The sequence below is a fragment of the Stegostoma tigrinum genome, chromosome 38 (genome assembly GCF_030684315.1).
Source record: "Stegostoma tigrinum isolate sSteTig4 chromosome 38, sSteTig4.hap1, whole genome shotgun sequence".
Lineage (NCBI taxonomy): Eukaryota > Metazoa > Chordata > Chondrichthyes > Orectolobiformes > Stegostomatidae > Stegostoma > Stegostoma tigrinum.
The window spans coordinates 20,746,482-20,762,324 of NC_081391.1; the positions used below are offsets into that span (position 1 = coordinate 20,746,482).

The 15,843-nt window shown below is 43.1% G+C and overlaps 3 protein-coding genes across 3 annotated transcripts; all 3 read right to left on the bottom strand.

The window, feature by feature from the left end:
* Nucleotides 1–2,305: 2,305 nt before the first annotated feature.
* Nucleotides 2,306–4,555, bottom strand: LOC132206599 (ferritin heavy chain A-like). The gene is made up of 4 exons (XM_059640854.1): nucleotides 4,453–4,555; nucleotides 3,078–3,223; nucleotides 2,769–2,894; nucleotides 2,306–2,458 (listed from the first exon to the last, which is right to left on the bottom strand). Exons 1-4 carry the CDS (start codon nucleotides 4,553–4,555, stop codon nucleotides 2,306–2,308), a joined length of 528 nt encoding a protein of 175 aa, XP_059496837.1.
* Nucleotides 4,556–9,283: 4,728 nt separating this feature from the next.
* Nucleotides 9,284–11,975, bottom strand: LOC125447295 (ferritin heavy chain B-like). Its single transcript, XM_059640847.1, has 4 exons — nucleotides 11,803–11,975; nucleotides 10,136–10,282; nucleotides 9,825–9,950; nucleotides 9,284–9,542 (listed from the first exon to the last, which is right to left on the bottom strand). The coding sequence occupies exons 1-4, from the start codon at nucleotides 11,947–11,949 to the stop codon at nucleotides 9,387–9,389; spliced, it is 576 nt and encodes a 191-aa protein (XP_059496830.1). The 5' UTR covers nucleotides 11,950–11,975; the 3' UTR covers nucleotides 9,284–9,386.
* Nucleotides 11,976–13,943: 1,968 nt separating this feature from the next.
* LOC132206598 (ferritin heavy chain A-like) lies at nucleotides 13,944–15,640 on the bottom strand. The gene is made up of 4 exons (XM_059640853.1): nucleotides 15,539–15,640; nucleotides 14,536–14,682; nucleotides 14,314–14,439; nucleotides 13,944–14,096 (listed from the first exon to the last, which is right to left on the bottom strand). Exons 1-4 carry the CDS (start codon nucleotides 15,638–15,640, stop codon nucleotides 13,944–13,946), a joined length of 528 nt encoding a protein of 175 aa, XP_059496836.1.
* Nucleotides 15,641–15,843: the final 203 nt, after the last annotated feature.

The following is a 15,843-nucleotide window of genomic DNA, read 5'->3' on the forward strand; positions in this document are numbered from 1 at the left end:
TGTTGTGATCATATCCCAACTTCCAGCCCTTTTACCATCATCAGTTCTGATCTGATGTTGGAATGTTTGAGATTTACTGCTCAAATGTAGCATTCCTCTCCATGTTTTGTGTTGAGTCTTGGCTTTTATTCACACTATTCATATCCATAAGATTTATTATTTAATTGCACTTTATTCCATAAACCCAGATGGAAGGGACTTCGGTCTCACAACAGAATGTTTCTTTAACGATTTCACAGTTTGGAAGTAGAAAATGATAGAAATGGCTGACATCTGGACACAGGTAAATCCTTTTTAAATGGGAAAAAAAAGCACATGTTTTGGCGCTTTTAATGCATATTTTCTTCAAGGAATCCTTTGGGTTGTCTTTTCAGCACCAGTTAAAATTCCATTTCTTGAAATTTAGATTAGCAGCCTCTCACTGTACTTCAGTTTGTGTATCTACACAGATTTGCAGGCTAACGGCACTCTCTGCGATTTACCCTATAAACACATTTAGTCTGCTTTCTATATCTATTCCACACAACTGACTGACAAACGTGCGTGTGATTGACAGCAAAGCAGATATTTTTATACTGGAAAGTCATACATTGTGATATTGTGCAGCTGTCTTACAAGTACAGGACTGCCTGAAAACTCTGCTGTATTATAACAGGAACACATGATAGATTTTTTATCCCCCCCAAGGGTAAAATTATTTAACTTCAGTAGCAACACCTGTTAGGATCAGGAATGGTGATAATTAAACTCCAAGTGTGAAATGTCTTTTATGATTATTGATTCAATAGCAAATGTGAAAAAGGTGCCTGAAAATTTCTTTCAGATATGCAAGGCATTAACAGCGGATAAACAGATTTTGTTCACTTTTGCATTTTCTATCAAATTCCTGAAAACACTGGATAATTACAGCTGCACCATTAACATTTATATCCATTCATGGGGTGGGGGGGGGGAAAGAGGGGGCAAGGAAGATGCATTCAACAAATGGAAATAGTTTAAGATGTGAAAAAGTCAGTCAACAAATTGGTTTGAATTTTTAAAAAAACCACTGTATAATTCAGTAACATACAAACTGATAGGAGCAATCGCTACTGTTTTAAAGTTAGAGAACCATTTTGGCCCAGAGACAGAATGGTAGAAGCGGAACTTGATGCCAGCCTTTGAGCTATGTTGTAGAAAAATTCACCCAAGTCCCAGTGGATTGAGGCACAGTTTCCCAGGGATACATCACCCTGACGTGTTAGGACTGGGCTCTAAATCAGGAATTAGCAACAAATTTAGAGCACAATGTCTTTGTGGCAGGTGGTGACAGCAAAAACTCCATTTCCCAAACTAGGCTTAAAAATAAAATCAGCTTTGCTCAAAGTGGGTAACTGCATACTGACCCTGGAAAAAGCATGGCAATCGCTGAAGTGTTGCAGCCTCAGAATTTGACGATGTTCTACGATAGCCATTGAGCACACTGTGATCCTGCTACTCACTGAGCCACTGTTGGAGCCCTTAGCACCTGCAAAGGTGTTTCTGTTCGAGAAAAGGGTGGGGTTTTTACACAGAATTGAAAACAGACCTATCAGGGATAACCCCATTACTCTTGAATTCTGCTGACTGACTGCCAGACCTGGTAAATAAAAAGTCAATTTAAGAGATTTTGGTCAGTCTTCTTGTAAGCATGATTGTCAATGTACAGTCAATAGGGCTCTGTGAGGCTTCACTGATTTGGAAGTAACTTTGAATAGAATTTGGTATATGACCCTGAAACCAAAGTCACTGCCACTGCTGTTATCATTGCACCAAATGATGCTGAGTGTTGCGCACAGCAGAAACTCACTGAGGCTCCCTGCCTAGGACCATCCAAACCTCTGACCACTTCCACTGAAGAGAAGTCAGTAACAGGAATACCACCACCAAGTTCTGGTTCAAGCCACTTATCTGGGTGGAAATACACTGGGCCAAAGTATGCCAATTCCTTTGAGAGGAAGGGGAAAGTCTCTGGACCATGGCCCTGGGGTTCAAGGCAGAAGCTCACCACAAAGATGACTTGTTCTAGGCAATTGTCTGGGCCAGACAGTGAAACCCACAGCCTAGTAGGGAGAGAGTGTTCTCATCAGCAAGAGCAGAGCCAAACAGGATCAAGCTACAGCTCACAGCAAGGATTAACCAAGAAAGGGAGGCAAGACATGGTCCCATGTGATCAGTTTATTTACACTTGGTGCAGGACAATGAGCTGCTTCTACAAAACGAGAAGTCTCTACAGGTCTCCTGTTCAGACAGGTGTCAACAAACCTGCTCCCTGCAGTCAGTTCAGTCACTCTTCCCCCAGAGTGAGCCTGTTAAACAGGTACTCTCCCACGCCATTGTCAGGGGCTCCCAGTCTCTTCAGGTTGGTGATGTGATCTCCCAGCTTCTTGATCATCTTCACTTGCTCATCCAAGTAGTGCCTCTCCAGGAAGTCACACAGCTGCAAAGGCAATAGAAGGGAATTAAGTTGAGACAGTAAAAGAAAGCCACAGTTTGCCGCAACAGGGAAAGTTTTAATCTTCCTCCAACTGGAAGAAGGGCAGAATGTTGCTCCAAGTGTCCCTGCCAGAGAATTGCTACTCATGGCCTGAATATACCAGCACTGGCATATTACTTGCTGGAATTCAGTTGCCAGAGCAACAGATATAAACAAGACTTTTACTCCAAAAGGAAAAGAGCAGAGGCAAACCATCAAATAAGCTCAAGGTGCCACCATACAACTTCACCAAAAGCCCATATCAGTAACTCACATGAGGGTCTGTGTGGCCAGAGGCAAGTTTGTGCAGATCCAGCAGACTCTGGTTCACATCCTTCTCCATCCGCAGAGCTCTCTGCATTGCCACCAGACCATTACCCCACTCATCCTGCTCTGGCTTCTGGAGGGAGGGAAGAGAAATGTTTCAGAGATTGGACAAGAGTGTAAGAAAAACAGGCTTTTTTTTACACAAGGATGAACTAATGTGCCAAAAATGGTTAATGCATTGGTTCAATGGGCCAACATCATTTAAGTCAAACATTTAGTTTGAGTCAAGCTGGTTGGGGTACAAATTAAACCCAACCTTGATGTCCTGCAGGAGGACTCGGCCTCCACGTTTATTCTGGAATGCCAACAGTTTCTCAGCGTGTTCCCGTTCCTCATGAGACTGCTCCTCGAAGAAGTCAGCAAAGTGACGCAGGGCAACATCATCCTGGTCAAAGTAAGAACTGTGGGAGAAAGAGCAACATTCAATTTCAAATCACAGTTTACAATTTCAGGAGATTCACTTTTGATAAAGCTGATGTTACTGTCAAACCCTAAGGGAGCTCACTGGTTTCATGAGCATAAAAGAGCACCAACTCAAATTATGCCAGTCAATTCCATTGCCATTCAATATAATATTTGTGGCATACCATAAATTTCCTAGGGCTTGGTTTGGAGTACATTCTCAGGGTTTAAACTATGCACTCCTAGCTATTTAGGACACAGAATACTCAGCACCATTTCTCGGAACAGACAGGCTCCCAACAACATCCAGGAAAACACCCAGCCTTCAGGTAACAGGTGGTTATCTGAGTCCTTGCCTAATGGAGAATTAATGCGTTGCAAACACCCTTAAACCCAGAAGGGTCAATTCTTCACAGGGTGGCGGTGGGGTGGGAGGGGGGGGGGGGCGCAAAGAGACACACAGAGACACACCAACAGTAGCACGTACCATCAATGAAGGTGACCATCCTTACTCACACCATAACCTGGAAGAATGTTCTCATTTGAACTGACAAGCAGCAGTTCAGCAATAGCTCGCAACCTCCTTCATAGGAGTGTTACCAAGCACCTCTGGGACAGCTGTTTATAACTAGACTGTCAGATGTTGATACCACCATGCACCAGGAGGACTGAGCAGCAAGTTGCAAATCCTACACCAGCTTCGGGAAGGGTGGGACATTAAACAGGACCTTCCTCTTCTAGAAAAGGAAGGGGCACTACCACTACACCACGAGTCAACCTCCACAGCTGCTTTTGAGCTATTGTCTCATCAGCCCATTTAGAGATGGTACATCCAACTCAAGCAAGTGGGACAAACCTTCACCTTCTCAGGAGATAGAAGCCAGCTTTTTGTGTAACACAAGCTAAGAGCCTTCAGCCCATTAGCAAGTTAGGCTAGTTGTTTAAAACTAGTTATGTACTACCATTAAGTCACCAGGCAGTTACTTTCCTATTTCCCAATCAGCTTGTAGGGCTCACTTCAGGAACAGGAACAGCTCAAGCCATGTCAAACATCAATTGTTATCAACTGTTACAACACATTCCATTCACTCCACAAGTGGAGCCACAAATGGAATTAACAAATTTCCCACACAGGGTCTACCTTCTACCAGTAAGGCAAAAAAAACACAATTTAATTTAGGCCAACTCAAAAGCTAACAAAAAATCCAACTTTTTCGGAACAAGTCTCACCATGGAGAGGTAAACATAGGAGGAATAGAGCTCCAGGTTGATCTGCTTGTTAATAGCATCCTCACAGTCCTTGTGGTAGATCTGACACACTTGGGAAGCCATCTTCACTACTCCTGCTCACTACCACTAGGCCAACTCTAGAACTGTATCACACCCCCAAGCTCTTGTATTTATACTCCTGGGAATATCCGGCACTGAAACAAGGACCAAGGTCACCAATGATGATTGATAGCCCCTGATAGCCAATCAGGAATCTTCTATCAATGCAGGCATCAATGAAAAAAAGAGAGGGCACTGTGGGGATAGGGCTGAGACCCAGGGCCAATCAGAGATTTGGTATACAGAGAGGTTTGGGAAAGAGTCTTGATTGTGCAAGTGCTTTTGGAGTAATAGGTCCTCAACAGATCCCAAACTAGTGGGTTACTTATAGTGTCCATACCCTTAATTCTGAAGGACAGCACGTTCAGATCCCCCTGGCTGCTCAGAAAACATCTACAATTAGATAGGAACAAAGTAATTTAAAAAATGTTACCTCTGGGTAATCATCTAATGAAATTTTGGTTCTTTTGTATCAACTGTTCTCTGATACACCAAGTGTTTCCATCTGCTTTCATTCTCAAAGTGTTTCAGTCTTGAATTAGGTGATGAGATGTGTTAGTTCGTCGTATGTCACTGCCCTTTTAAGACTGGCAGCCTTGTAGGTGCAGGGTCTTTTTTACCGTAGAGGGTATCCAGGCCCAGAAAGGGGTAAATATATCATAACAGCTCCTGTTCTTGTTTCCCCCCCCTTACAATGGTCCTTGGAATGTCGAATTTCACAAAGAACACTGTCACACAGACAGAGCATTTGGTTCAACCACAAACTTGTTTGTTAGAATAAAGTAAGACTGATTCTTAATTAAAGTAACTGGAGCTCTAACAAAATATCAATGGTATGCCAAGCTAAATTTTACTTTCCATTTTTGTGGTCTTTAGCTGGTATTGTATCATGATTTTCTATATTTTTGTTTACCCATTCCCTCTTTTAGTTAGTTGTATGTCACTGCCCTTTTAAGGAGAGCAGCCCTTTGGGCATCCAGGCCCAGAAAGGGGTAAACATATCCTAACGGCTTCTGTTCTTGGTCCCCTCCTTACAGCGGGCCTTGGAATGTAGAATTTCATAAAGAACACTATCACACAGACACAGCGTTTGGACCAACCACAAATTTGCTTGATAGAATAAGCCTCCTGGTGCCCTGACACAACGCCTCTCAGCTGGTCTAAATGATACAACACCTGTCCAATTTAAATCTCACCCTGATTTAACACTGACACTCACCCAAAACCGGCACCAGGCAGCATGATGTATTTAAATAAAACCAAAATTCCACTTGCAAAACCTTATGTTTCTGTCTGAATCAAACTCAATTCAAACACAAAATGCCTGGTTTTAGTCATTACTCTTAAACTACTTTCCGTTTGTCTCCGTCATAAGGTCAGAAGCGAGGCTGCTTGCCGGTGATTGCATAACGTTCAGCACCGTTCACCACTCCTCAGATACTGCAACATTTCACATGTAAATGCAACAAGAGCTGGACCATATCCAGTCTTGGGTTGAGAAGTGGCGAGGAAAGTTTACACCACACAAATGCCAGGCAATGACCATCAGTAATAAAATCTAACCACTGTGCCTTGACATTCAATGTCCATACAGTCACTGAATACCCTGCTGTCGACATCCTGGGAGTTATCATTGACCAGAAACTTGGCTGGACTCACCACTTAAACACAATGTTTAGCAGAGCAGGTCAGAGGCTAGGAATGCTGTGGTGAGTAACCCACCTCCTGAGTCCCCAAAGCCTGTCACCATCTACAAGTCAGGGGTGTGATGGAATACACCCCACTCGCCTGGATGTGTGCAGCCCCAACAACACTCAAGAAGCTTGGTGTTATCCAGGGCAAAGCAGCCCATTTGATTAGTGCCACTCCACAAATATCCAATCCTTCCACCAATAACACTCAACAGCAGCAGTGCGTACTCTCAAGAAGATGCACTGCAAAAGTTTACCAAAGATCCTTTGGAACCCATGGCAACTTAGATTTGGAAGGACGAGGGCAGCAAGTCCATGGGAACGCCACCAGCTGCCACCAGCTGCCAGTTCCCCTCCAAGCCACTCATTACCCTGACTTGGAAATACCTCACCATTCCTTCAGTGTCTCTCGTCAAACGCCTGGAGTTTCCTCCCTAATGGCATTATGGGTCTACCTACAGCACATGGGTGGCAGGTCACCCCTAGCTTCTCAACTGCAAAAAGGGAGTGGCAAAAAATATCAGCTAGTCACACTAATGTCCCCCAAGATAATAAAAAATCTCGTAAAAAGTTCTCAGCCCTCATACCCCTCAGATTCGGCTGATGACATACAACCCCGCACTCAGTTTCCAGTGAGAACGATGAGTCCACGAACCAGCTTTACTGATTTGGACCCTTCATCTGCTGCAGACACCTCCCAGACTGTGATCACTCCAATTCAGCTGGAACACTGACAATCCCCAAAATCCCCAGCACCACGGCTCCATCCTCTGTTGAATGCAGGCTTCAGTCAGGCCGACCAATGCTGTCCCATCTTCCATCTGCAGTGCCAGTTTTTTCTCTTGTGATGATCTTCACGGGAATAACATCAGCACAGTTACTGAGGCCATTCTGCTGAATGGTCAATGCTGAGCAGCCTCTTTGATCCAGACAGAACAACACAATGCTGTTATTTCCCACTATCCAGTGCTACGAATGGCATTGTCTCGCACCACTTGGTCCTTCAATGGCCTCTTCCACGCTTCAAATATCATGATAGTCGTTATTCTGTGTCATTGTTATCATCATATCCCAACTTCCAGCCTTTTTAATATCATCAGTTGTATCCTGACATTGGAATGTCTGAAATTAACCCCTCAAATAGCACATATTTCAGTGTTTTATGTTAAGGCTTGGCTTTTATTCACAGCATACACATCCACAAGGTTTGGTATTTCATCTGACCGTATTGCATTAAGCGCAGTCAGAGGGGATTCCGATCTCACAGCAGCATGAGGGTATTGTTTTAAAATTATCCCATCAATTTGGAAATAGGTAATGATAAATGGCTGACATTTAGACACAGGTAATTTTTTTTTCAAATTAGAAACCAAATTTTTTAATGTTTTTAAGATATATTTTCTTCAAGGAGTTCTTTGAACTGTCCTTTCAGGACCATTTAAAATTCTATTTCTTGGAATGTAGATAGGCAGCCTCTCATATGGACTCTCACTGTACTTCAGTTTGTGTATCTACACTGGTTTGCAGGCTAACAGCATTCTCTGTGTCAATGTTTGTGGGATGCTCCCATGATTCAATTTGTAGTTTACACAATGAACACATTTAGTCTGGTTTGTGTGCCTTAATGTAACTGTCTATTTCACACAACAGACTGACTAAACGGCCTGAGAGAGAAAACATGAGAGCGACAGCAGGATAGTCACACGATATCATGCAGCTTCTTACAAGTACAGGACTGTCTGGACACTGCTCCATAGCAACAGAAACAAACGATAGATGTTTACACAGGGATGATTTGAACTCAGTATCAGTACCTGCGAGAGTCAGGGATGGTGACAATTCAACGCCAGTTGAAGTGATGTAATTTAACGAATGCCGATTCAATAGCAAAAGTAAAAGGTAACTGAAACCCTTTTTTTTGGGAGGGGTCAGGGGGGTGGAAGATGCAAAGGCATTAACATTGAACGAAGACTGAAATCTCATTAAACTTGTCGCATTCCTCAAAACTCTTAAGACACAGGACGCTTGCAGCAGAAACATTAACATTTGAAGCCCTCCAATTGCATTAATGGAACAAATAAAGATAAAGGATGTCGGAAGTTTCATTGCCAATTCAATTAAAAAGACTACAACTGGGTAACTCACCCATACAAATTGTTCGGTGAGCAGTTACCTCTCGTGAAACTGATTGAAAAAGCAGGTTTAAAAGTGGAGCCACCTATCCCAATCTTTCAGTTACACATTCCCTTATCCTGAGGGATTCCTGCCCTCAGCCACCTATAGACTAATCCTCCCTCCAATTGTGGAAGGAGGCCCGACTTGGAGAATGTTGCATTACGAACTGGGGAGGGAGAGGGGGGGAACAAAATATTGATTCCTCCTTAAATCAAGTGGCAGCAATCATGGCTTGATTTTAAGCCAAAGTCAAAGTCAGTATCTTTGACATGAGGGAACCTCCCACGGTGCACTGTTGGAGACATCAATCTCTTGCCTAGTTCGTTGGTGGACTGTGGTGTAGGCTTTTTAAAAATGGTCAAGTGACAGACATGGACTAGGCTTGATCCTACAAGGAAACAGGCCAATGCTGGAGTTTAAAAAAAACACCACTTCCCCAGTGACGCCGATAGCACTTTGCTTTTGGTTCGAACAGAGGGATGGGAGCAAGAGAATTTAAGTGTAGACATGGCTAAGGAACAGTGGTATTTGTCCTCCTCATGGGCACCCAAGCAGCTAAACCACACCCCACATGAAAACCAACATGGACTAGGGCAAAACAAAGTCTGAAATTTATGGGAAAACTGCTCTCAACAGTTGTGGCCATAGATTTTCCCACGAGCTAGACATCATGGAGTTTTGAAACAACCCAAGTCCATTTTCTCATAACAATCTCAGACTTGCAGGATGTGCTGCTAAGACAATCTATTTTCACAGAATTTTATAAGTGGGCCCTGAACTGTTGGATTGAGGAGCAATCTTACTCCATACTTGGAAGATTGATCAAGTTGTGCAATTAAACAAGTGAGGCAAAAATTAGTCCATGAACAGTTTAGTCATTTAATAAATTACAATGCAGCCAAGGGCTGTAATGTATTTGAAGCCACAGTCCCTGCAGATTGTGCACAAGCTCGCTCCCTGCAGTCAGTTCAGTCGCTCTCCCCCAGGGTGAGCCTGTCAAACAGGTACTCTCCCATGCCATTGTCAGGGGCTCCCAGTCTCTTCAGGTTGGTGATGTGATCTCCCAGCTTCTTGATCATCTTCACTTGCTCATCCAGGTAGTGCCTCTCCAGGAAGTCACACAGCTGGAAAGGGAAAGGATGTTAGATTAAAAGGTTTTCCTTTTTCTAGTTTGGGTTTTACGCCTTCTTGACCTGGAAGGAGGAAGTACAGTTGATGCGATTTAGTGCAGCTAAATTGCTCCACTAGACAGACTAAATCTCAAATCATCGAGACTAGAATTGTTACCATTCACAGTAAACTAACCTCATGTGATTTGATAGCCAAACAAAACCAAAGTAAAACGTTTTCATCCAAAGCTGTTGAATAGGCTCAGTTTCTTCTCAAAGCCCACATTAGAAACTCACATGAGGGTCTGTGTTGCCAGAGGCCAGTTTGTGCAGATCCAGCAGACTCTGGTTCACATCCTTCTCCATCTGCAGAGCTCTCTGCATTGCCTCCAGACCATTGCTCCACTCATCCTGCTCTGGCTTCTGGAGGGAGGGAGGGAACGGGTAGATGCTTCAGTTTCTCACAAGATGCTTCATCCATTAAAATGGAAACTAGTGTCATATAGTTTTATGACTAAATGGAATAAAAATGGTTTCCAATCTATATTTAACACAATACCAAGTCAACTTCCAAACGTTCAGTCTAGGAGAGATCATTCAAATCTAACCTTGATGTCCTGCAGGAGGACTCGGCCTCCACGTTTATTCTGGAATTCCAGAAGTTTCTCAGCGTGTTCCCGTTCCTCGTGGGACTGCTCCTTGAAGAACTCAGCAAAGTGATGCAGGGCAACATCATCCCGGTCAAAGTAAGAGACCTGTGCACAGCGAAACAACTTTCTTCATGAAATTACAGCATGCAACAACATTCTTTTGTTACACTCTTGCCAAATAAATCATTGTTTAAATTAGTTGAGATGTCACAGTCCCGGAGCAAGTATGACTTGAGCCCTCGGCTGAGGAACGGTCAAGGGGCCTGAAACATTAACTGACTTTCTCCCTAGACACTGCCAGGCCTGAGGAGCTTTTCCAGCAACTTCTGTTTGTGAGCCCTAGGCCTCCTGATTCAGAAGTAGGGACATTACCATGGCACCAGAAGGCCATTAATTGTTCCCTGATTAATAGGTAGACTGACTTGAACTCCATTTGATTGAATAACCAAGATTCTGTTCACACCCAATGTCCCCTAAGAATCTGCCCACGCCTCTAGATTCAAAGCCCAACTATCTAGAGTGTGTCTACATAAAAAAAAGTCACTTGTTCAGAGATGTTATTACATCTGAAGCAGGTGGGAGTTGAACCCAAGCCTCCTCACCAAGTAGTGATATCACTGCTCCATAAACCCCTTACTTGTTAAGGGGGCTAAATTAAGAACTGTTCATAACTGAACTTTCTTGCCCCATCAAGAAAGGAAACTCATGACGTTTTCCTCCCATTATCTACCACAAGCAAGGTCACCTATGAATCTAATTTTCAAAGTTAGTAGAATTAGAAAGCTTGTATGCAAAGCCTGTGGAGGCCAAGACAGACAAGTGAGACATAAAAACACTCAGATGCCATCCATTTAGAGAGAGTGTTGGATTATTTAACTTAGTGACCTATCAAAGTCTATTCCCATGTGAAATACAAATTGAACTCCACTGTATTAATATATTATCTCTTGGAAACTTAGAGCTTCTCAGCTTTATTTTTAAGAGAACAGAGAACATGCCCCAGATCCTGGGACAAAATTCACACAATTTTCTCTCTCGGAGAATCCTTTTCAGTTGACTTTACTGAGAAGCAAGGCATAGAGTTCCCTACATTTCAAATGAATATCTCAATGCAAGCCACTTCAGTTGCATGAAAGTTAGCTTGGAACTGGAACAAGAAGAAAACGACAAGACAGTTCGAGATGCTAAATTTGTATGACAGTTACTAAATAGTGATTAGAGCTGACACTGAATCAGTACATCACCTGCAGCATAAAAGATTTTAAAAAAGGCATTGTGCTAGTTGCCATTTGTACAAAGCAAACTTTGCCCGTGTCAATAAGACAAAAACAAACATGCTTCAGCCATGTTTGTGTTCATTACAACATTGAAAACAGGTGCCAAGATAGCTTCAGCTTGAAATTTTTGCATTCAGTGTAGTTACAAAAAGCAACAACCACTTCAGTCCACGTTATTAACCATGTCTTTGAAGTGCCTGACTACTCAAAAAGTCACCTGTGCCAGGAACAATGTGGGGAGGGGGGCTGGAGATGGGGTAAGAAAAATAAACAAAAGTTTCAGGTTACTTTAAAATAGAACAATTCCAACTTTTTCCCAGAAGACAGCCACAGGAACACAAGGCTCACCATGGAGAGGTAAACATAGGAGGAATAGAGCTCCAGGTTGATCTGCTTGTTAACAGCAGCCTCACAGTCCTTGTGGTAATTCTGACGCACTTGGGAGGCCATTATCACTATCACCAAGACAACTCTACAACTGAGCAGCTTGACCATAAGCTCTTGTATTTATACTCCTGGGACATGGCTGCACTCAAATAGTGGTGACATCACCAATATTGATTGACACTTCTCGACAGCCAAACAGAATCTCCCATCAACCCAGGCACCAATGAAGAAAGGGGAAGAGGTAGTGGAGGCATGGCCAAGACACAGAGCCAATCAGAAATTGGGAATATAAAGATTTGGGAGATTAGTCTTGATGAGGTCACTGCTTTCAGATTAATAAATCTCAACAAGCTTGCACCCAGCTGGTTGGTTGCAGGTGGATTAAAAATGAAATGTTTTTTTAAATACTTTTGAAGAGCTTTTCTATAATCTGATCTGGTTATTTTGCTTCAAGTGACTATCACGGAGACACCATGTTTTGCCATCGAGTTTCATTACAGAAGAGTGTGGTCCCTTGGATTAGCTTTTGATTCAGATGCACTAGGCAGACTGACAGTGATTCACATCTGGAACTGCTGGTTATTTGACAGGCAAAAGCTTTTAAGGAGAGATACCACCAACAGACACAGTTGATCCACACAAACTGAAAATGCATTCAGATATCAACACCTGATCTAGTTGAAAAAAAATTTGAAGCTGTCGTAAATGTTCAGTGGTCACAACAAGCTTTGACCAAACTGACAGATACACATGGTCACTCCATGGACCCTACAAACTTTGGTGAAGACCTGTGGCTGTACTGGCTCGAGGGCTAACTACTGATCGGAAGCAGCTCCTGTGGGAAGGGTCAATCAGCACATACTTGTGAGAGTGGATTATAAAATAAAATCAAAGTGGTAAGAAGCATAAATTCTGAATGATGAATTTAGATACAATGGCAAAGATGAAATACAACTGCAGACTTAAAAAGAATGCAGGGACTTGAAATGTCATTTTGCTGATTGCAGTTCTCCAGAAGAACATAGAAAGGGCATAACTTATGCTATGAAAAGTAGATCCTTGGAGAGTGTTGTAGAACAAGATTGAGGGCTTAGGATACATAATGCTTAGAAGTTTGTGTCAGCCATAGCTGTTCATGCATGTAGCTTGCATGCCCTCATTGCTCAGTCCTTTCAGTGTAGGAGTTGGAACATCCCATTGAGGTTGTATATGAGATGGGAGAGGCCTCTCCTGGAGGAATGAGCCACCAAAGGTCAGAGGGGTGTAGATTAAGTGAGCAGCGTGTAGGTTAAGTGAGCGGCAGGTACCCTCTCCATAGGTAGGGGAGAAAATTAAGACATGGTGGGGTGGGGCATTTTGTTATAATAAGATTAAGACAAGTTTGTTCATTCAAAAAAAAATCCATGTGCTGTCTGAACTGTCCCTGGAAGTGATGGACACAGGTACAAATGTTTAAAGAGATGTTTGGGTAATTTCCTGAGGCCTATGGGCCAAGCCCAGGGAAAGTGTGGTTATGGTCAGCATTGACATTGCCTATGCTGTGGCAAGTGTTGTCCTGGTAACAGGAGGCATATCCCAGATGTCTGTTGATGAGGATGAAATGGGCCATTTTAGGAGATAAGAACATTGGCAGTTGCCTAGTAAAATTCACAGATTTCCCCTGTCACTGAAATTGTTGAGGCTGTAATCACTACCCCTTGGAGGAAAGTTTTTACCAGGAAACTGAAAAAAAATGAAAGAAAGTCAAATGGGATGATCAGCTATCCTTTTGTTAAAATCTTAGAGGCCAAAGTGACACTTCCACCCACCCCAGACTACAAAAAGATTTTACTATATCAAGGCAGCTCACAGAAAAGGCCTGTTTCAACTCATGCTCTTCCCTTGTACCTAGCCCCTCCCCAGAAGGGATTGAAACTAGGCCTTCACTTGTGACCCTGAGGCAGCAGATTGAGACCACTATGTTAATCAGAAAAAAAGTTTTAGCAGCAGTGTTGCATACTCCAAATTGAAGGCCAGAATCCAGTCAACATTAAGCATTTTATTACAGTCATACTTGTCAAATCCTACAGATTATTTTGCCAATTGAGATTAAGGCAGTTCAGTCATTCTTCCCCTAGGGTGAGCCTGTCAAACAGGTACTCTCCCATGCCATTGTCAGGGACTCCCAGTCTCTTCAGGTTGGTGATGTGATCTCCCAGCTTCTTGATCATCTTCACTTGCTCATCCAAGAAGTGCCTCTCCAGGAAGTCACACAGCTGTGAAAGGGAAGTAATTGAAACATTTGTCCAAAATAAGCCTCAGGGCTGTATACAGAGTCTGCAGTGGGGATTGCTACTATATTTCAGCATCACTAGGCTATTTGCCACACAGAGGAAAACCCTCACTTCAGCCAAAGTAAGAGCCGAGGCCTTCAGACTAGGCTGATATTTCAGGAATTACACTGGTAGGGAGCAGTGAAGGAAGAGAACTCACATGAGGGTCTGTGTGGCCAGAGGCCAGTTTGTGCAGGTCCAGCAGACTCTGGTTCACATCCTTCTCCATCTGCAGAGCTCTCTGCATTGCCTCCAGACCATTGCCCCACTCATCCTGCTCTGGCTTCTGGAGGTTTGGGGTGGGTGGTGGGAAAAGAGGCAGATTGTGAATTAAAGAAAACAAGTGCACTAATCTAGCAAAGTTAGACACTAAAAAACCAACCTTGATGTCCTGCAGGAGGACTCTACCACCACGTTTATTCTGGAATGTGATCAGTTTCTCAGCATGTTCCTGTTCCTCATGGGACTGCTCCTTGAAGAACTCAGCAAAGTGATGCAGAGCAACATCATCCCGGTCAAAGTAAGAGAACTATGGGAAGAGCAGAACACCTTAGGTCACTTAGTCTCAATAGAAAAGGATGTCACTCACAAATTGCATCAGGAGTGAGACAAATTTATTAGTTTTTCTAGGCCCAAAAGCCAGCTTGTGCTCATCCAGCTCCACACTGACTCAGATTCACCAGCATCTGCAGTTCCATTAGTTGGGTGTTTCCTGGTTGAAACCAGCAGCAGCCCTGGTGGTGTCAGCCAGTTGACACATTCAATATGTGTCAAATGAATTAACAAAGCCTGGCATCTACTTTCATGAAGACCACTATTGCACCCATCTGTCCTGGAGACAAGCTTTAATTGCACTGAAGTATGGACAATTTTCTTGCCAAGGAAAAAACACCCATACTTCAGGAATCACAAGATGGTGATCATTTCACTTGGCAGGAAGTTAGTTTGGAATGTGCTAGCCAATTTGTACAATGCATTGATGCACTTGAGGGAAGCATTAAGTGTTAGAGACAACCATAGACAGACACTGAAGTACACCAGTTTCACATTGGTGAAAACAAGGACTCAGTAGCAACATTCTCAGCAGGACCTCCTAAAAAAAGGAAGATCAGGAAGGAGTTGCACACCAGGCACAGCCCCCTATTGAGTAACATTGCCCAATAAGGAAATTCTATGCAGAAGCTAAAGCTTTTAAAGTATGAAGCTTCTCAATTACAGCACAGCTGCAACAAAGTATAGTCCATTCAATCCAGTGAAATTTTCTAGGAAGTGAAAAACCTCTCACTCCACAAACATTCAGAGCTCCAAGGGGCAAAAACCAGGCCAAAACCATTTTCTTGGTGTGAAAAAGCACAAAAAAAACACAACAACACCACCAGCCTCACCATGGAGAGGTAAACATAGGAGGAATAGAGCTCCAGGTTGATCTGCTTGTTAACAGCATCCTCACAGTCCTTGTGGTAGTTCTGGCACACTTGGGAGGCCATCTTCACTTTTTCTATTCAGTATTAGCTAGACAACTCTGGAACAGACCCTTTTTCTCATAAGGTCTTGCATTTATACTCCTGGGAACAATCTGCACTCAATCAGAGAATGACATCATCAATGACAATTGACAATCTCTGACAGCCAATCAGGAATCTCCATGAATCCAGGCACCAATGAACAAAGGAGAAGGGGCCGTGGGGTG